Source organism: Cotesia glomerata, linkage group LG7 (assembly GCF_020080835.1).
Source record: "Cotesia glomerata isolate CgM1 linkage group LG7, MPM_Cglom_v2.3, whole genome shotgun sequence".
In the NCBI taxonomy this organism is placed as follows: domain Eukaryota; kingdom Metazoa; phylum Arthropoda; class Insecta; order Hymenoptera; family Braconidae; genus Cotesia; species Cotesia glomerata.
The window spans coordinates 59,548-81,818 of record NC_058164.1 but is presented as its reverse complement, the minus strand read 5'-3'; the positions used below and the strand labels follow the sequence as shown (position 1 = coordinate 81,818).

General features: G+C 26.0%; 2 protein-coding genes across 18 annotated transcripts in view; one reads left to right on the top strand and one right to left on the bottom strand.

Moving 5' to 3' along the window:
- Positions 1-752: 752 nt before the first annotated feature.
- On the top strand, positions 753-2,630 carry LOC123268850 (feline leukemia virus subgroup C receptor-related protein 2-like). The gene is made up of 7 exons (XM_044734249.1): positions 753-946; positions 1,012-1,243; positions 1,327-1,564; positions 1,648-1,859; positions 1,935-2,038; positions 2,094-2,204; positions 2,292-2,630. Exons 1-7 carry the CDS (start codon positions 780-782, stop codon positions 2,596-2,598), a joined length of 1,371 nt encoding a protein of 456 aa, XP_044590184.1. The 5' UTR covers positions 753-779; the 3' UTR covers positions 2,599-2,630.
- A 3,277-nt stretch (positions 2,631-5,907) lies between these two features.
- LOC123268425 (hemicentin-2) overlaps positions 5,908-22,271 on the bottom strand; it is a 36,983-nt gene continuing 20,619 nt past the window's right edge. For 2 of the 17 annotated variants that reach the window (XM_044733453.1, XM_044733454.1), the window contains exons 9-23: positions 21,620-21,731; positions 21,286-21,464; positions 20,863-21,210; positions 20,521-20,787; positions 20,067-20,423; positions 19,732-19,992; positions 19,400-19,657; positions 19,258-19,275; positions 18,150-18,290; positions 17,451-17,487; positions 14,696-15,261; positions 13,788-13,958; positions 13,321-13,448; positions 8,501-9,682; positions 7,630-7,751 (exon numbers count right to left, since the gene is read on the bottom strand). In XM_044733453.1, the coding sequence (XP_044589388.1) occupies positions 8,504-9,682; positions 13,321-13,448; positions 13,788-13,958; positions 14,696-15,261; positions 17,451-17,487; positions 18,150-18,290; positions 19,258-19,275; positions 19,400-19,657; positions 19,732-19,992; positions 20,067-20,423; positions 20,521-20,787; positions 20,863-21,210; positions 21,286-21,464; positions 21,620-21,731 (4,022 nt within the window). In that variant the 3' untranslated portion in view covers positions 7,630-7,751; positions 8,501-8,503. Of the gene's footprint in view, positions 6,570-7,629; positions 7,752-8,500; positions 9,683-9,918; positions 10,116-10,186; positions 10,208-10,701; positions 11,488-13,320; positions 13,449-13,787; positions 13,959-14,695; positions 15,262-17,450; positions 17,488-18,149; positions 18,291-19,257; positions 19,276-19,399; positions 19,658-19,731; positions 19,993-20,066; positions 20,424-20,520; positions 20,788-20,862; positions 21,211-21,285; positions 21,465-21,619; positions 21,732-22,271 lie in introns of those variants that run through there. The other 15 variants (XM_044733462.1, XM_044733463.1, XM_044733460.1 and 12 more) reach the window with 15 other exon arrangements.

The following is a 22,271-nucleotide window of genomic DNA, read 5'->3' as shown; positions in this document are numbered from 1 at the left end:
TCATTATAGTAAAAATATTATTAAGATTAAGTAATTAATACATATATTTAATCGCAAGATGACCTTCATTATCCACATTTGCTTACTATCTCTTTTACATTTTCATTATTGTATCGTAATAAATTATTATTACTATATACGTTAATATATTTACGTGAATTTTTTTTTTAAATAATAATAATAATAAAAAATGATAAAAAAATGACAAAATATAAAAAAAAAAATATTTATTCATACTAGTGGTTGTGATATTTACTTGAGGATTAAAAAATAATTAAGTTATAGTAGTAGAATTAAAAAATTAGATAAACGCGATATGATATTAACATGAAATTATTTAAGTTATCAGTTATAATAAATCCTGTATGGTTTTATAATTATTATGGAAGATTTTTGTGTCAAGATAACAAAGTGGATTATTTTATTAAATGTTAACAACTTATATTTATTTATGCATATAGTATAACGTTTATCCATTATATACATTCATTTTATTGTAACATTTCTCACAGAGTAATTTCTTTTCTTTCATTTAAAGTATTTTATATCAATATCAAACGAATTTACCAATTACTCTGTACATTTTGAATAATATTGTTTTTTTATTTTTTTTTTCATCTATTTACGTAAGTTTATATTATTCATATAAAATTATTATTTATTAAATGTGTGTATATAATATGTGTTGTTAAGATGTAATCCAATTAAAATATTTTATTGTTATTAAAATCTGTAATTTAAAAATTTTTATCAGTTATTTGAATTTTATAAAATATAATATGGAGGAAAAAATATCAAGTCAAGATGATAATAAAGGAAACGGTGATGAAATAAATATAAAAGAATATAAAAAACGATGGATCATGTTGGGTTTATTTACTATTTATACTGGATTAAGTACATTTCAATGGGTTGAATATTCTATTATTTCAAATATTATTTCACGGTAAGTAATCTACTAATAGTAAAACTGTGTAGTAGACGTTTAAAATTATAAATTTATTTAAATAGATACTATAACGTATCATCATTAGCTGTAGATATGACATCAATGACATATATGTTTTATTATGTAATATTGGTAGTACCAGGATCATATATGGCTGAAAGAATAGGATTAAGATGGACCGCTATTTTAGGTAGTTTTTTAGTATGTATTGGTTCTTGGATTAAAATATTTTCAGTTTCTCCAAATGGATTTATAACAACATTTATAGGTCAATCATTTTTAGCTGTTACTCAGGTTTGTCATACACATATTTAAAGGTATATATCTACAATATTTCAAAAATATATAGACTATAATTGGAAAAAAATAATAAAAAGGTTGTTATTCTAACTGTTCCTGGCCGGTTAGCTGCACTATGGTTTCCTTCACGTCAAATTTCAACTGCTACGTCATTAGGAATTTTTGGTAATCAATTAGGAGTAGCTTTGGGATTTTGGTTAACGCCAATTTTAGTTAAAAATCATGAAAAACTTGAAGATATTGGAGCAGATTTACTTAAATTATTTTGGACAATAGCCGCTCTGTCTACAGCAAGTTTTATTCTCGTTGTTATATGTTAGTTATTATTTAATAAAATTGATATTACTTTCTAATAATTAAATAATAATAATATTATTATTATTATTATTATTATATAGTTTTTCAAGACGAACCAAAATTACCACCAAGTGAAACACGTAAATTACAAAAAATAAATAATTTAGAAAATAAATCAGGCTTTATTAAACCAATAAAAAGATTAATGACTAATAAAAGTTATTTAATACTATGTAATTCGTATGGATTAGGTGTTGGTGTTCTCAATGCCGTTGGAACATTATTAAATCAAATGTTTCTTATACACTTTAAAGTAATAATAATTATTATCATGATTTTATCAAGTATTTTATATAATATAATATAATAAAATATATAAATATTTTAGAATGGTGAAGAAGATGCTGGCCGTCTTGGGTTATTGATAATTGTAATGGGAATGTTTGGGTCCGTTATATTTGGGTTTATTCTTGATAAAACTCATAAATTTAAGTATGTATGACAAAAAATAAATTTATTCTATTTTTTTAAATTATTATTATTTTAGAGAAACAACAGTCACCGTTTATTTTTTAACTCTTTTGGGGCAAATATTATTTGCTGTTGCCATGTGGATAGAGATTAAGTCGACAGTATATTTAGCGGCAACTTTTTTGGGGTGAGTTTTATTGAGTTTGTAAATTCTACATATCATATCCAGACAAATTTATTAAATTTATTCAATAAATATTTTAATTACTTACAGATTTTTTTTATCTGGATATTTAGCTCTTGGATACGAAATGTGTGCCGAGTATACTTATCCAGAATCGGAATCAATTGCAACGGGAATTTTAAATATAGCTAATAATATATACGGTATAATACTTGTTATTATTTCTGGAAAACTTATGGAAACTAATGGAGACTTGGCTGTTCATATTTGTTTATGCGTTTCTCTTCTTTTTGGATTTATTATGACTATTTTAACGAAAGATGAACAAAAAAGACAAGATGCTCAAAAAAAAGTTTATATTAATGTGTCATCTACCGACAGAGATATATCCCTATAAATAATCATCCAATTTAATAATTGTTTATTCAACTACATATACATTAAAAAAATTATACTTGTATAAATATATATTTTTATCTCATTTGCCATCCGATTAATTTAGTCAATCAATCTTTTATTTTATTTTATTTTATTTTATTTTTTTTTTTTAATTTTAATCATTTTCTGTTCAACTTAGTTGAATAGTTGTTTAGTTTAATAAGCTTAAATAAGCCGCGTACTTAAACCATCCACCAGTGGTAAAAATACCTTTCTCATATAAATCCTTTTGTTTTATCATCCTAAGAAAGATTTTTATTTTTTTTTTACATTCTATTCCTCCTACCTCTTATATCAACTTAATCCACGTGAAATTCCAACAAATTTCGATTGTGTCACTTGAAGATAAAGTACCCGGGGAAAAAAAATTATATATAATTATATAAAATTTTGTCTAATTATATATAATTTGATCTAATTTTATATAAATATATATAAAATTTAATATAATTATGTATAATTTCATATAAATATATAAATTTATACATAATTATATAAAATTATATATAATTATACAAAACTATATAAAATTATGTATAATTTTGTATAATTATATCTAATTATACATAATTTTATCTACCCGGGGAATTTTTTTTTTAATATAATTATATAAAATTCTATATAATTATACAAAATTCTATATAATGTCTGAGCAGAATTTTCCGAAAATTCACAAGTTTTCTCAATTTTTTCAAAATAGCTCAAACTATATTGGAATCACAGAAAATACAACTAATTGAGAGTTTGTAAAGAGTAAAATTCTCCACAGATACAATTTAAAACATTTTTCTATTTGTTCATTAATTTAAAAAATAGAGTGCTTAAAAGCTGCACCAAAGATACAGTTGACAACATACGTTTGAGAAATATAATGTAATTTTTCAATTATAAAATACTTTAATATAATCAGCGTTAAAGTTTTTTTTTGATAAATTTTTACTTATTTTGCAAAATGTTGAAAAAATCAATTGAAAAGGACTTTAATTGTTAATAAAATTTGACCAAAGTATCCCACTACGATCTGACTTACGTTATATGATCATGAGGGCAAAATAGTTCCTAATAATTCGACCTGCTGTTATATGCATAGTAAAATAAAAATCAACCCTTCTTTGTTAAATTTTCCGAAGACTAGTTAACGTAAAAAATCAGTCGAATAGCCCAAAAAAGATAGTCAATTTTACGTGAATTTACTCAATTAAATAGCATTACTTTCAATTGGACTCGGGAGGTTGTTTCTAGATAGTTCAACAGAATATTATAAAATTCCAGAACAAACTGAATGACGATCACTATTTGTTAATTAATTATAGGCAATTGAAAAAATGCTAATTGAGTAAATTCTTCTTCCGAGCTAATTGATTTTAGATTTTCGAGGTACAGAAATGAATTGTAGAGCTTAAAAAAAACAGTTATGTTTTTTTTTTTTTTTAATTAGAAATTTTCAACAGTGCTCATCCACATGCTTCCTAATCTAAGCTTTATACATTAATGTAATACATTGTTTATTGATTTTCTTATTTGATACATATCGATATATAGTGATGTATGTCATGTAGCTGTATCGTTTAATGCGGACCAGTGGCAGCGCGCAGGACTGACAACTAGAAGGACCCAAGTTCAAATCCCGTCGACACTCTGAATTTTTCATCAGATATTTGATCGCAAATATTCTTTGAGGCCCAGTTCCTACTTATTTTTAATTCAAAAATTAAAAAAAATTTTTTATATAATTAAAAAAAAATATAAAATTTTTTTTTTATATAATTATTATATATGGCCAAAACTCATATATAATTATATAAAATTATATGTAATTTTTTTTCCTCGGGTAACATCCACTTTATTTACTTAATCATTTATTTATTTAATAGTGTTATGTTTGCTGTTTCACACTCTGTAAAAATTTCAATTTAAGCAATGTACTAATCTTACTTACGTATCATCGGTATACTATAGGAATTGGACATTATTTATAGATTCATTTGCATAATGCATTATAAATTATGTACTATATCCTTAGAGGAAATAGTGTGTTGTCATACTGTGAACGGCGCCAATATTCCGTCAATAATCCTACTATTCGATTCAATTTGATTTTATCGAAATACTATAAATTTAAGTTATGCGCTGTACTCCTAATTTAGTAATCAATTTTATATTATAGGAATATTATAGGATCAATCCGTTCTCCCCTTCATAATTTTTTAATTTTTTTTTTTTTTTTTTTTTTTCTATTTATTGATCAACTGATGACATATTATTAAAATAACTATCAACAGTGAAATAAAATATACATAAATTAAAATAAAATAGGAAAATAATAAATTATATAAAAATATTCAGCCATAATATTTATTATATATATATTATTATATTTCGACGTCAATAACATATTGTACATGAACATTTACATACTTTCAATTGCTTAATAGTTTTTTTTTTTTTTTTTTTTTTTTCTAATAATAATAATTTTACGAGTTTATTTTTTTACACCTATTATTATTCATGGGTACAAATGAAATTAATGAGTATATTAAAAGTTAAAGCTTATATTTTATATAATAATCGCCTTCAATTAATAGAAAAAAATAATATTTAAATAATTATAAATTAATAAACGATTTTATTTTAACTTTAATCTTTGGTAAAATATAAATAAAATTGATGTATTTTTTTATGATTTTATGGGTTATGATATGCTCCTACATATGTATTTTTTATATTACTTTATTTATATTTATATTTATATTTATATACATTGGGTTATGTACATATATCACAAAACATATGTCTCTCAAAGCGATGACATAAAGTAATTACATAAAATATTTATATATGTTGGCTAATGTGAGTTAATAAACAATCTTGAATAAAAAAAAAAAAATAATAACTATTATTATTATTATTATTATTATAATAACATTATTTACACAATTAGATTTATAAAAGATAAAAATAAAACATAGATGAAATTTGCTTTTGAAACTAGAAAATTTTTTTATTTTTCGGACGGAGTACGATCCTTTGTTATTTCTACTTGGAAATAATTATTTAATTTGATATATATGTATATTTATAATAAAATTGATGAATAAGTTACATTAAATTAAATAAAAAACAACGTGAATTATTTCGTTTATTAAAAATTTGAAATGCTAAAATTATTTTTCATTTTTTTTTGTTATCTAAAAAATCAAATAATAATAATAATAACAATAATAATTATAAAAAAACAAATAATTTGGATTAATTTTTCAATCACTATTATTATTATTATTATTATTATTATTATATTAGATATTAATGGGAAGACTAAAAATCATATGTATACTATAGTAGCAGTATTGGTTATAACATGTAGTATTAGTGGCGGCAGTGATAATATTAGCAATAGTAGTATAATAGTAGTAGTAGTAGTAGTAGTAGGATTATAGTAATGGTCTTAACAGGACAGGATGTTTATATTTTATGTTTTATATCTAATCGTTAATTTGAAATGTTATGTGATACACTATAGTCAATTATCGAGTAATTATATTTGATGTACTTGCGAAAAAGACAATATTAGAAAACCTATTAAATGATATCAGGGTTTTGTTACACGGGCCTCAATATAGATAAAAAAAAATTAATTTATAATTTATAAATTACGTATATGTATACGCATATCGTTAGAGCGTTAGAGCGTTAGAGAGTTAGAGCGTTAGAGCGTTAGAACGTTAGATCGCTAGATCGTTAGAGCAACTCTTCATTGTCATCTTGTATTCCGTACATTTGTGGTTTATTTTCTTGCTGATGCTGATAATTTTGTAATGGTTGTTTTCGATTCTGTAACAGCGCAATACTGGCAGCCTTGTAGTTAATAGGTCCATAAGATCTGTAGTCAACTTCTGCGTAATCCAAGTCAGAGAATTCAGGCTTAAAAGGCTGTGAAAAATGCAATATAACATTTAAAATTAAATATTATTATGAAATTAAAAACAATTAAATGAACAATTTTTCATTGAAAAGACCGTGAAAACTGTTATTATATTGTTATAATTTGTTTTTTTTCTGTGTCTTTATAATATAATCTTAACAAATTGATAATAAATTTGAAATATCTTATGAATTACAAATATATCATGCTTGTTTATAAAATTATAAATTTTACATTGACATTGATAATGATTAATGATGATGGTGTTATATTAAAAATACAGTTAATGGATTTAACAATGTTAAAACGATAATGAAACACAAATTACGAGCTATGATTTTGGGATAATATTAAAGACGTAATAATTTAAAAAAAAATTAAAAAATAAATTTTACTATTTAATTATTTATTTCCTTAAATTAATAAAAAAATTATTCCCGAAAATTTATATTATTATCAAATTGTTTATTCTAATAGTAATAATAACCTAGCCAATAACCTAACTTAAAAAAAAAAAAAAAAAATAGTATATTACACACCTAGGGAAGTAAAGTAAGAAATGTCTTAGATCACATGTAATTGTTGGCCGAGGCGAAGCCGAGGTCAACAAACATGTGATCTGAGGCTTTCTTATTTACTTCCCGTGGAGTGTATACTATTTTTTTGCTCGACGAAGGCAGAAAGGGGCAACTTCGTTTAGCGCAGCGGGCCGAAAGTTGACGCTTTCTGCCCGTCGAGCAAAAAAAAATATTAACCAGCATATTGCATTGTTTATTATAAAATATGATTAGTTTTCTTTTTATTAAACGAAACTGTCGGTAATGTACAGTATAAAATATAATCAAAAGTAAACGTCAGTGTGTATAAATAAATAAAAAATTATAATATTCTTATAATTATTACACCTATATGATTGAAATAAAATTAAGTAATATTAAAAAAATAAAAATGGAGAACGCGAGACAGCTTGGCCACCAAATTATAAATAAAAAAGAAATAATAATATTAAAATAGTTGTACAAGTATTGACCTCAGTAGGATAAAAGTGATGATCGAAAAATTTAGTACCTGCAGCGTCCGGTTGCTGCTGCTGGGATGGTGTTATGCATGGATCCTACACAATATAGATATTCTCCAACCGGAAACATTCTTTAGTAAATATACGTATCGCTCTTCGCTCGCTGGGTGTCCTATGAACAACAAATATTTGTGCAATATACAATTGTCGAGCTGTGAACTGTTTCACCCGATTAATAATAATTGGTCAATGGTCTCTAAAGTTTGCACCGGATATGCCAAAGTTATATATCACTTTATAGAATTATATAACCGATTTCCAGTTTCCAGTTTCCACTTTCAACTTTTCACTTATTTTTATTATGATGATTCTTTTTCATTTTACAATTCTTTATCCTCGTGTTTTTTTTTTTTTTTTTTTTTTTATAATTTTCGTTTTCCTGTCGATTAAACGATTTAAATTTATACCATTTATATTAATTAATCTCTGGTATATACCGTAACATATACACACAGACAGACTTACATTGTATTAAAACAATGGCCGAGCTTTTATACGGCATAGCTTGGATTAGCAATGGATTTTAGAAACAGACAACTTACATCGGAACTCGCTCCTCTGCTTTTATTTCTACTTTATCTTAAATCAACACGTGAGTACGGAATTTCCGGCTTTTCAAATAAATCTTTTACCAACAGTGTATATAAGTAAAAAAAATGAAAAACTACCGAGTTTTATAAATTTTATAAAAATTAATCTATACACCTATAATACAGCTATACATCATTTAGACACCTATACACCTAGACATCGAATTTTTTGTAAATGTTTAAATTATTTTAAATGTATGTATAACTTTATGAATAATAATAAATATAATAAAAAAAAAAAAAGATGTGATTTGTTGAAAAATAATCATACCTTTTAAACATCGATTTCTTGACCAATATCACGAAAGTTATTAACAAGCTGAGTATATTGATTGACAGTGATTGTTGAATTTACTGCTTCGGAATCTAATACTGTTGTTGTTGTTGTTGTTGTTGTTGTTGTTGTTGTTGTTGTTGTTGTTGTTGATGTTGTTGTTATCGTTGGCGTTGTCGTTGTCGTCAACGTCGTCGTCGTCGTCGCTGTCGTCATCGTCGCTATTGTTGTTGATGTATTTATTAGCTCTTTAGAGCTCTCAAAATTTATTTGTTTATTATTATCTTTTATAATTTGATCGGAATAGTAGTTTGATGAATTTTGTTTAAATTTTTTATTTTTATTTTGTTGCAAGTCTATATCAAGGGTATTATTATCTTGTTGATAAGAGTTTAAATATGATATTTTAAAATTTTCAGGTATACCGAGTTCCTGAATTCGAGCAAAACTAGTTTCACAAGACGCTGATAAACTTGATAATGTTATATCATTAGTTGATGATCTATTACTAAAATTATTACGGCCATCTGATGAACGTCTGTGTTTTATTCTACGATCATTAGCACGCTCGTGTTTACGATGTTTTTTTCGTTCACTACGTCGTTGTCCTGTTGATGATTGTCGTTGATTTTGTATTTGATAATTATTATCAAAATTACCATCACAACTATCAAAATCAATTTTTTTACCATGGAATAGCGATTGCGATAATGACATAGTATTATCACTTATTTTATTACTATTGCTATAACTATTACTGTTACTATTACTATTTCTATTAATATAATCATTTTCGCTTATTGGATTATCATTATTTTTATAACGATTACCACCATAATTATTTTTATCATTTTCTTGACAAAATGGTTTTACTCCTGCTGACAGGGTTAATTCTGATGATGATAGTCCCAGTGTTGATGGTATTTTTTTATTAGTTATTATATTACTACTATTTAAATTATTAGTAAGATTAGTTTGAATTAATGAAACTAGCAAAGGATTAACTGCCGAAGAATTATATAAACTCCTTGTTAATGGCAATGTTAGTTGATTATTATTATAACTGCTATTACTGCAACTACTGCTGCTTGGATTATATTTATATTGTTGCATTTCTTGTTGTTTTTGCTGTTGATACTTTTGATAATGATCTTTATAATCATACTCGTTCATTTGCTGCTGCAACAACCATTAATAAGCTGGGATTAATTTTATATTATTTATAAACAATACATTCAATTTATAAAAAAATTTTTTAATAATAAAATTATTAGAAAATCGAAAAAAAAATAATTTTTTTCCAAATAATAATTATAATTGTAAAAATTGAACAAATATTATGAAAATGATACTGTGACAATAGTAAAATGCAATTAATTATTAAAACATTGATCAAAGCTAATTAATATTAAAACTTACTTAATAATAATGAACATGCACAAGAACGGTGAATATATAGATGTCTCGGATCCAGCTTAGCGAAAAATAAAATACGAAATCCGATTAAACTTGCCATATATTTTTCCCATTCTATTATCCATTTTATTTGGTTCTTGATTTTAATTTTTGATAATCTTGGTATCTCTTTTATTCATTATACTTCTCTCATTTTCTGTTTTTTATTAATTTTTCATTTATATACAGATGTATATTTAATATTTTAGGATTGTAAGCTTGAGTGATGAATATTAATCAGCTTTAAGTCTAAGTGAAGTAATAAAAAATGGATTTTTTTTTAATAATTTATATATTAATTATTAAAACTGATGTCGATAAACAATAAGAGCAACGTATAATTTATTACCGTTTTTATTATTATTAGTTTATATTTACGACTATAATTGGGTTGTGTAATAAACTTATAGCTGATGTAACTGGCTTAAGGGAAGCGTATTCCCAAAGCGAATTTACGTTTACTAATTAATGTCGCTGTGTAAACAAACGTATATCTGAATGTTTGACGATACACAACTGAGACATAAGGGAATTTTCGTTGAGATGGCCATCATTATTTGAGTCAATAAACATAGTATTATTATTATTTTTAAACTCTAAACAGTCTTTGAATAATTTATTTAACACTATTATCAATTTAGTAATTAAATTCTAATTGATTATTATATAATATATTAATAGATTGATGGCCACATCACTTAAAATTTTCCCAAATTCCATGAGTAATTAATTAAACGACAAACCTTGGCGGAATCCATTGGGAATATTGGACGAGGAATATTTTGATAAATATGCTGTGATATATCAGTTTTTCTTCGTCTTGGTGTGGGTACTGGCGGTACTTGGCTGTTATTTATTACTGACTTGTAATGCATAGATGATGATGATGATGATGATGATAATGATGATAACAGCTCATTAGATTTTATATGTGAGTATAAACAAGAAGAGAGAGAAGATTTTTTTTTCAATAGTATACTATCTTTTTTAGGTATTGTTATAATATTTGATGACGGTATCGTAGTTGTTGATTCAACAGTGCTGATGCTGTTAAAACTTTTGCTGCTGATACTATTTTTAATATTTTCGATTTTATGCGGACATGATTTTATAATAGGTACAGCATACAGTTGAAAATTACAACGTTGTTGTTCTAATTTTTCAACTTGTTTTTGTTGATTATTATTATTATTATTATTATCATCATTATTGTTATGTTTGCGACATAATCTCAGTGAGTAAAATTGGTGTGAATGGTTAAGTTGTTTACGTCGTCTTGGTTTGAATGTGTTGTATTTGAGCTCTGGAGAGTTGTTTCTCGGCATATTATGGTAACTGTAGTGAGGACCCAAGTGACTTGGTGTTGATTCGTAACCGGAACTGCCAGCACTAGCAGCACTACCAGCACTACCAGCACAGAGACTAGTCGCTCGACTCAATGGACGTGAATTGCTACACGTTGGTGACAATGATGTTAGCGTTGTGCCATGCAAAGCCGAAACTCGAGCAAACTTAGGAGAAGCCACACACTAAAACACAAGGCGTTGCGTCCAAAGACGCCAGACACTACTAGTGTAATTCTTTTTATATTATTATTATTATTATTATTACTATATATTCTGTACTATTTATACATGTAAAATAAATCTACTTAATATTTATTTTTCATAAAACCTACCTTAGTTGAATTATTGAATTTCATATTAAATCATAATAATATACTAACGTGCAACTAATTATATTTATTTATATTATCTAAATTTTGCATTAAATAAAAATTAAAATATTTCAATTATTGTTACAAACTATCACAAGATCATCCTAATAACTATTTTACGTACATATATAATTATAAATAAGTAACACAAGCTGAATTTTATATCGCAAACGAGTGTAAATCTTTGGTTTAACTTGATTATCGATTAAGTTACTGAGGTAGTACCACGCGAAACACCAAGCTACTAAACGATTGAGCGAGTTTATGTTAACTTAGATGTGGTTAACTTTTAAATCTAGTAGACTATTTAATACGTAATACACAAGTACAGACTCCCGCTACTAAGATGATACACTATCAATTTTAATAATTTTGGGTGATTAATGTCATTTTATTCATTTTTCTTTCATACTTTTTCCATAAATATATCAATGAATAAAAATATGTTACATTTACTATAATCAATACTAACAAAATTCTTCCAATTCTTTGATTTATGTGCTATTTGTATGCTCTGAATCTGAGATTAATTCAATATCCGTGACGACTGATTTTGAATATCTTAAAGAGTCGATAAATTAAAAAAAGTTATAGATTCGATGCATTTATCCTATCACACCAACAATTTCTATTGACATAAATTTAGATTTCGATAAAATTAAATGTTTTTTTTAATTAATGTTAGGTAAAAATGATAAAAACAAAGTTTTTACAAACTATACTGCACTCGAAAATACAATATATAGATATCTGAAAACTACATTTTGTCGGTCTAATGACATTGAGTATTTGTCGAGTATGTTGATGGAATAAAGTATTAAAGAGAAAAAGACGGAAATATCAACAGTACGATTCGCATTTTTCCTTTTATTTTTGCTCTTATTCAGAAAAAATAAATAAAAACTAGCAGTAAACCCTTGACTTATAATTAACCAATCCCATTAGCTCCATTAAAAATCACGTTTTATTTGTTTACTCTGTATTATTATGTATATTTGTAAGTCAGTCAATAATTGTAAATTATTATCCAAAAAAATTTGATCAATATGGTTTACTTGTTAATATTATTATATAATTATTATGATTAAAAAAAAAAAATTATTTCTTGTGCTTTTAATTAATTTAAAGCCCTTATGAAATGCAATATTTTACGCCGGCTTTACTAATGGTACTAAGACTAGCAGTTCAAATATAGTCGTACGATATTATACCAACATTTGGTGCTCATTTATCACGCTTCGCGAAATCCACTTGTTACAGACATACTTAAAAACTCTCGTTACGCTATTTAAAAAATTATGCGAGCAAAATATATATATTTTATAATTATAATGGTATGTTTGGTTTATTCATTTATAGCTTTATTTTTTAATTATTATGAAAATAATTATAATACGAATTGTCGTAGTAAAAAAAAAATTAAAAAGAAAAAATGCTACCAATAGAATCAAGCTGTTGAAGCAATTTTTTAAGAATATACATCGATATTTTAAATATAAAATAGTAAATAGTTGATATATTACTAAAGTTATCATCAGAAGGGAATAAAATTTTTAATCGTTTAAACAACTATTCATGCTAACATTATATATAAATATAAGGTGTTATTAATTACAATAACATAACATTTAATAAAATAAATTACCTTGTTTGGTGGGGTTTGGATTCCGTGAAATGGAAGATTTTCATAAAAAGTTTTGCCATCCGATTCTGGTTGCAACCCTTCGGAAACACTATCAATATGACTATTTTTATTCCCTTGATGGCCAGGATCTTTAACAATAAATTTTATTTACACGTCAATATAAAATATTAACAAATGTTTATTTATCAATTTATATTTTTTCTTTACTTGGTATGATTGGCTTCAAATGATTTATTTTTTAGATTATCAAAAATAATATTAATCAAGTTGAGTCATAAATTGCACTATAAATAATTATTAATAGATGAATAAAATAAAAGTAAAAAAAAAAAATTTTTAAAATGTTATAGAGTAGAGTGATTTTGAAAGAAAATGTTTTATATTGGGTAAATGAATTTAAAATATGGTAGCATAGCGAGCATTCCATCAAATAATATTGTATAATATTGTATAAACTATAAACATACCTGCTCCCGGCTTTTTGCGCTTACGAGATACATTGGAATTTGCGTTTATGTTAACATCACCACCACCACCGCAGTCAGTGCCATCGGCGGAGGTGTCGCAATTTGATGCAGCAAGTGTTGGGGTGTTGTACGACATCCGTTGCCGAGGTACTATTCTTTTATAAGTCACAGCTGAGGGAAATATACATACAACACATACAACATCGAGCAATCTCACAAATACACATAAAGCTTGTTAGACAGTAATAAATACAGAGCAATCTATTGCTGTGTATTACCATGCATACACAACAACATCAATATCAATGATACTATTATTATTATTATTATTATTATTACTATAAAGAAAAAAATAATAATAATAATAATGAAAACCGTTCTAGAATGCTATACGACGCCTGAGGCTTTGCTTTTTCATGCTTTTGCACTTATACATACATTTAAGTATATTCGTCTTTTGACTTTTGTCATTTACTCTATTTATATCTTTTACTTAAATTTCACTTCTCAGTTTATTTTTTCATTTTTTTTTTCTTTTTATTTTCTACTTTACGTAGCCTCTGGCAACCAGACTTTAATTCTGACAATTTTGTGGCTTTTGAGTTTAAAAATGCTTATTAATACTTAAACACCGTATAAATTGATGCAGTGGTCAGCCATGTGATAAATAACAATTAATTTTTATTAACAGAAAAGAAAAAAAAAAAGATAGCATTTTTTGTTTTTTTTTTTTTCAATCAAGTATACATTTATTCATAAAATCAATTAATTTAATTTGACTATTACTTGAAATTTTTGTAATCGAATAAAAGTTATTAATTGTTTTTATTTAAATTAATTTAATGATAATATGAAATAACAATACTTAATAATGATATAATGATATAATAATGAGATAAGCGACTTACCTGTTTTTTCTCTGGATATACCGGGAAATGAATCAGGCTCCTTTAGTTGTGAACTAAATATTGCTTTTAACCTATTAGCTCGTGCAATCATGCCTTCATCATGAACAATATTATGTATAGGAATACCCATTTGGGTAATAGTCATAATTTTTCCGCGTCTAAATGGTTTAATCGGTCGTCTAGTGACTATTATTTCATCTCCTCGCGTACGATATCGATCGACTTTATAGTTTTTATTAGTAGTCATCATTGTATTCATAGTTGTGGTTGGTGACGACGTTATTTCTGCTGTTGTTGCAGAAATTGTTTCTGTTGTTGTTGTTGTTGTTGCTACTGCTGCTGTTATTGTTGTTGTCGATGGTAATGTTGGTGGTATTGTGTGTATATGATGATTTGAAGTTGAGAGCGGAACTGGATTTAATCCTGAACTGAGGCTATGCGTGCGATTAATGTGCACTAAAACTCCTGGTTTTAAAGGCCATCGTGGAACTGGGTTTGAGTGAAGGGATGAGCATCGTCCATGTGAACGTATCGACTCTGTCGGGCTCGGTGGACCACCGTCCGGACTAATAATTGAATTTATTTTATTTATTTATTTTTTTTTTAAATATTGTGTCATTTGATAAATTGTAGATCAATACTTAAACAATTATTATTACGGAAATATTTAATTAATATTTAAAATAAATAACTCGTATTATAAATATAAAATATAAAATTCTTATTAAATAAACTTTTATTTTGATTTCATCCCTCAACATCCTTCAAAAAGTAATTTCCTCACCTATCTAATAACCCTCTTCAAAGTTTCTGTAATTATTGCGTCTCGTGTTTGTAAACACGCAACGTAAAAGCACTTATATACTTTCTAAACTCTACACTGTAGTAGGATAAAAGTAAATGTAATTGTTATTTTAAACCGATAATTTAAATCAATTATTTTTATACGTTGTTTCAAAAATAAAAAATTATTATACTATTAAATGTTGGTATGTTTATTGATTTTATTATTATTATTATTATTATTATTATTATATATTTAAATAATTATAAAAATACGAGTATTTTATAAATACCAATTAAATATAAAAAATATAGATCCATAAAAACAAAATAGTTTATTGCACTGAGAGAAAAATATGGTCAACTGAACTAGGAAAATCTAGTTAAATAGCATCACCACTATTTAATTGCAGTTATTGTACCTAACCCATTATTTATTATATTGAACCCCAATAAATAGTTACTTAAACTATTTTCAGTTAAATATCAGCTTAATAGCCATCTTGATTAACTTTAACTCAGAAAACAGAAAAAATAATTCGGATAGCTCGGACCGGGAATCGAACTCGGATCTTTTGGTTACGCACTAAGGGCTCTTCCAGTTTAGCTATCTGAGACGTTGTCCGTAAAAATCTTTCAGTCTCCTAATAACTTTTTGTTTAACACGATAACAAAAACATATTTATTAAAATATAGTCGATATAACTATTTATCAATAGTTACTTAAACTAATGCATAGTTTGAGTAACTAAAAAAAAAAAAATTCAGAAAACTATATTTTCATAATTGTGATGTTATGATTCAGTTAACTATGCACTTTTCTCTCAGTGTGAATGTTATTAAAAATAAAATTTAATTTAATCAAATATTAAAAATCATTGGATAAATAACTAAATAAATAAATTTAAACTAAATACCAAATAAATAAATTCAATCACCAGTGATTCCCAATTTCCAATTAAAACTTTAGTTTTGCAATTGATATTTATTAATATTGAAAAAGTATTGGTAGATAGTATCAGAGAAACATTACAAGAAATAGTGATGTATATCAATAAATATAAAAAAAAAAAAACGTGTAAAAAAATAAATATGAAAAAAATCTCCGAGTAAACCACCCAACCGATAAATACTCAGCATACGGATCTTTCTTTAGTAATCGATTTATTTAAATTTAATTGCGTAATTATGTTCAATAAATTACGATTGATGATCAAAATATGATTTTAAATTAATCGAAATATCGAAAAAATATAATTATATTAAGATTGGTTGAAATTTACTATTCTAAAAAATAAATCAAACAATCTTATTACAATAGTAGTTGAAAATTGAAAAAAAAAAAAAACATTAATTATATATATATATATATATATATATTTATTATACTGAGTTTAATTAACTTATTAATCATAACACTTTACTTTTATACAGTCACTGGGATATTAGTTGATACTGATTATTAGAATAAATGATATTAATTACGACGACTGATGACGTTGTAAATAGGTTATAACCGTTGTGTGGTTCTCTATATTTTTTTTTAAAATTTATTTTTATCATTATAATTATCAATGTGAGTGAACTATATACAGGGTGCGTTTATGAATTTCACTTGAAAAGTAATTGCATCTAGACGTGTGTAACCAAGCAAATCAATTATTATATATACATATATTTTTATCAATTTGAGATCTAAAAAACTTTTTTATTACGCATGCTTCAATATGATACACATACCTTTAATATAATTACTATATTTTTAATTATATTTAATTACAACTACTGATATATACAAAAATTTTAGATAAAATAGAGTTTAATAAAGAAAAAAGAAAAAAAAAAGCAAAGGTTAATTACAAAAACAAAAAGTTATAGCTGATGTAGCAGAAGATGATTTGAAAATGAAAATAATGATAAAAAAAGCTAGTGAAAATCATAATTAATTAAACAAAAAAGCTGATATACTTACTGTTGACGTTCCTCCAATGTGACCATGCGATTACTGTCTGTATATCATTTAGTATGTCCAAATTACAAAGCAAAACAGAAATAAATCAAAATGTTAGTTTTTTTTTTTTTTTTTTTTCCCAAGCTAAACTAGTATTATGATGAATTATATAAATTTTTTTATTTATATACAATTCATAAAATAAAAAAATAATAAAATTTAATGCCTTGTATCTATTATTTATATTAATTAAATAAAAAGTTTAAAAAAGAAAAAAAATTTGTCAATTTAGCATTTAATATTTGAAAATAATATAGTTTCACTGTTTAAATATGAAACATTTGGAATGAATGGAATTAAATATTAATAATACTTATGTTATAAGTTATAATTAAGCGTTAATTAACTGCTGACTATTTGTCTGTAGACGTGCATATAATGAATAAAAAATTATAATATGTCAAGCAACATGCTTATTTTATAATCATTTAAAATTAATAGTATATATATAAAAAAAATTTTTCTATTTAACTTGAAATTTTTTTTTAAGTGAATAATAAATTGAAATTTTAAAACAAAATACTTGATTTATGATAATAAATATTAAAACGCATTATTATAGCGAATGTAAATCTATTGGTCTTAAATTATATTTTTTTCATGCAATTTATGATTCATAATGATTATAATAATAAAAACAAATATTCATAGATAACTTACATTTCGCGTGCATTTGTTTACGACGACATATCAAATAAACAATGACGCAGCAAACGACAATGGCAATAACAACAGTGACGATTATTATAATGACAATTATTAAAAGATCACCCTCTAATTGAAACCACCATGGAAGATTGCCTACAACATATATTTCATAAAAATTTTTTCTACTTTGTTGAATAATATATCATTATTATTGTTATTAGATTATTATACTCTATAAAAAGGAAATTAATATTTAAAATTTAACAATAACTAATAATTATTATTATATCATATATTTTTTGGAACTAAACTAAGCGTGATTTTCATGTATTTCGATCCGCTGAATATGAATCGAAACTTTATTGAGACCACGAGCCGTTTTAAATGTAAAAAAATCACACAAACCCTCCAAAATTCCGAAAAAAGTAATTTTTTTTGTTTTTTTTACTCTCGTTTTTGACTTTTGAAGACTTAATTGCTTGTGCCTGTAACCAGGGTACCTCCACGTGGTGACGGTGGGCAACAGAACCATCTGGCAGAGTCCCTGGGTACAAGTGATAAGTATTTTACGATGCAGGGAGTCAGAGCCCCAGTATCGGCGTCTGGTCAGGGTGAGAAAGCAGGCTCGCAGGTGTCATAAAGCGCAGGTCATCAAGCGACTGCAGCTCTTCAGAAGTGGGAAACTTGGCTACTGGAGAGTATACTATTACAAGAAGTAATTCTCATTTGTGTAATAAAAGTCCTGATTCATTTTGTTACATTTGTGGAGAATTCAATTTAGAAAGGAATCGAAGATCGTTATCTGATAAGATCAAACAAATTTATGAAGAATGTTTTGGTCTCCAAATAACTAATTTGGATTCAGCATGGGTTCCACATACGATTTGTAGTCGATGTAACATGTGTAAATTTTGTTATCATTAAAACTGCCAATTTTCATCATTTTTACGGTTTTTTGAAGTTTTATCGAAATTTCGAGGGTGTAGGGGTCTAACTGACCTCGAATTCGGATTCAGCGGATCAAAATACGTACCCTTAGGTAGGTCCGGTCAAATGCACATTCTACTTAATTTTTTTTGTGTGCCGGTGTAATTGATAAATCTTACAACTAATAACTTACCTGCACGTCCTTGGCGTGCTATAACAAACGTGCTTAAATAACTTAAAATAATAAAAAAATAAAAATAAAAATAATGATAATAATAATAATAATAATAATAATAATAATAATAATAATAATAATAAATGTTCAATTTGCTTACCGGGTACTCCACGTTCACACGGAAGTGATGATCCAATAGAATTATTAGCAATACAGACATAAGTACGAAAGTTTGTAACCGCAGTGTCCAATAGAAGATAACTTTGGCCTTGGCGAATCTCAGCAAGTTGGCCAAGAGAATCATTGTCACTCTTCAATGACCAACTAAAGTTTGACTCCTTTGGGTTACCCACTGCTGTACACACCAGATAATCTTCACCATTAATACGCTCTTTATTTATTTGGCACTCTGGCTTATCTAAATTATTTTATTTTTATTAATATAATATTGAAAAAAAAAAGTACAAATAAAAAAATTATTATTATTCTTACAAAGGACATTGAGATATGTTGAAATATTAAGAGTACCATGTCGATTAGTAGCTTCACAAAAATATGTTCCATTACTACGTTTAGGTACTTTTGTTTCAAAAACAAGAACTGGACTTTGGGATATTGTTTCAGTAGATCCTTGACGGTACCATCGAAAAGTTGGTTCAGGGTGAGCAACAGCCCCACATTTAACACTATCTGGTATAAAGTCAACAATAACGTCTATTATTTTTTTTGATATTGTCATATTTTCTGGCGGGACTGCAATTAATTGAAATAAATGTATATTTAAAATATAAATTTAAATAAAAAAAAAAAATTTGTTTCTATCTTACATTCAACTTGAAAATGAGTTGTACTATGTACTCCTTTACCAACATCATTATCACTACTAATACATGTGTAATTATCATTGTCTTTAAATCGATCAAGTTGTTTATTTGGCCATTTATCCAAATTCCAGGTGAGATTAGACTGAATACTCTCAAAATCGCTAGTACTTTGGTCAGCTGGATGGTATACATTGGTCACATAATACCTATCTATTACGGTAAAATTAATTGGCTCGTTGTTTTTGATCCACGACACGTTGCAGATGGGTGAGCACTCAACTCGACATCCGATACTAACATTCACTGCATTGTATACGTAACCATGATACGGTGCAAGTGGATTTATAAATGCAGGTGGTGCTATATAAAAAAATGAAAATAAATAAATAAATAATTAACAATATATATAGATATAATATCTATAATTATAAGAAAAAAAAATTTTATACAAACAAACCGGCAACGTCTATAAAAGTTGTAGCTGGATCACCGTCTCCAGCTTCATTATATGCGATGCACGTAAAATTGGCTTTGGTCCTGAGATTAACTGAATCAATGCTAAGAATTGATTTTTCTTGATCAGCAAGACGATGCATCCCACGTATCCACTTGTAACCAGTCACCGCTGGTCGACCAGGATCAGTTACAGTACAAGTTATATTCAATGAACTACCTTTTATAACTCGTTTTGGTTTATAGCTTATCATAGCTGGACCAGGTTTATCTATAATTATTTTTTTATTATTATTATTATTATTATTTATAATTTATAATAATATTATTATAGTAATGTGCGTACAGTATACAATTACTGGAGTACTTGGTGAAATTAAACCCCATCCAGCGTCGTTTCGACCCTCACAAGAATAATTTCCATGAAATGAACGGCCAACTGCCTCCAATAGTAATTTGCTTGGATCAATGTCGCAAAATGTTAAAGTATCGTCCATATTTAATGTTATTGTTGAATTATTTTTTATATTACAGTCGGGTAATTCTTTTAATAAATCTCCGTCTAAATACCATCTTACCGCATTCAAATTTATTGGATTACCCTTTACTGCATAACATGTAAGAGATACATTTAAACGATCTGCTTCATTTATCGGTACTTCTGGTTCTACTAATACTTTAACAATAGGTTTATCTGTATAATATATTATTATTATTATTATTATCATCATTAATGATAATAAATAAGTATTTTCAATTAATAGCTTACAAAGAACAGAAACATCAACAGTATTTTCAGGTGTTGTCTCTCCAACGCTATTACTAAGTACACATTTGTATGTGCCCATGTCTGAAGCACTTGCATTTTTAACCGTAAGAGATGTCTGTTCTGTTACACCACCCTCATAGTGATCTTCATTTAATTCCAGCTCTTGATCATTTTGTAACCTATTTTTTTTTTTTTTTTTTTTTTTTTTATAGTATAATGTAATTTAAAAGTTTTGTTATAATGTTATTTTATTTATTTAAAAATTTTATAAGAAAAAAATATAAAATAAAATTCCAACGTGTATTTAATATTGAATTTAAAATACGAGACGTACCACTTGACGGATGTTAAGCCCGCAGGGTTGGCTTCGTAGTTGCAAATTATGACAAAGTCTTCAGTCTCATTGACGGTAATGTTGGCTGGCCGCATAGTAATAATTGGAGCATCTATAAAAAAAAAAAAAAAAAAAAAAAAAAAAAAATGTATTCACTAAATACTTGTATGAATATTAAATACATTTTTTAGTTAAATATATCTATATATAATAAAAAAAAATTACATTTTATACATATATGTTTGCCTATATACTCCTTTATATGTTAATAATGAGACTATATGCAACATAATTTACTAGTTGATAGTGATTAGTTTATTAAAACATGTATCGAAATTTTAGGTGTTTATATATTAATATATATGCTTAACACGCAAAGAAACTTTGTCAATTTTCTGATGTTTCTTAGCAAGTTATATGCAAAACCAGTGTCGATATTAGACTGTGGGTTTGTGCATAATAAGTAGTAGTACTGTAGTACTACTATACTGGCAAATGCGATATAATTCGCATGTGAAAAACGTCCAACGTCTGTTTCTTGATCTCAATACGAACGTATTGCTTTTTAAGATTTATTTTTTATATACGTGTTTTAAATTTTATGCTTTTATTATTATTATTATTACTATCATTATTATGCAGTACTCATACT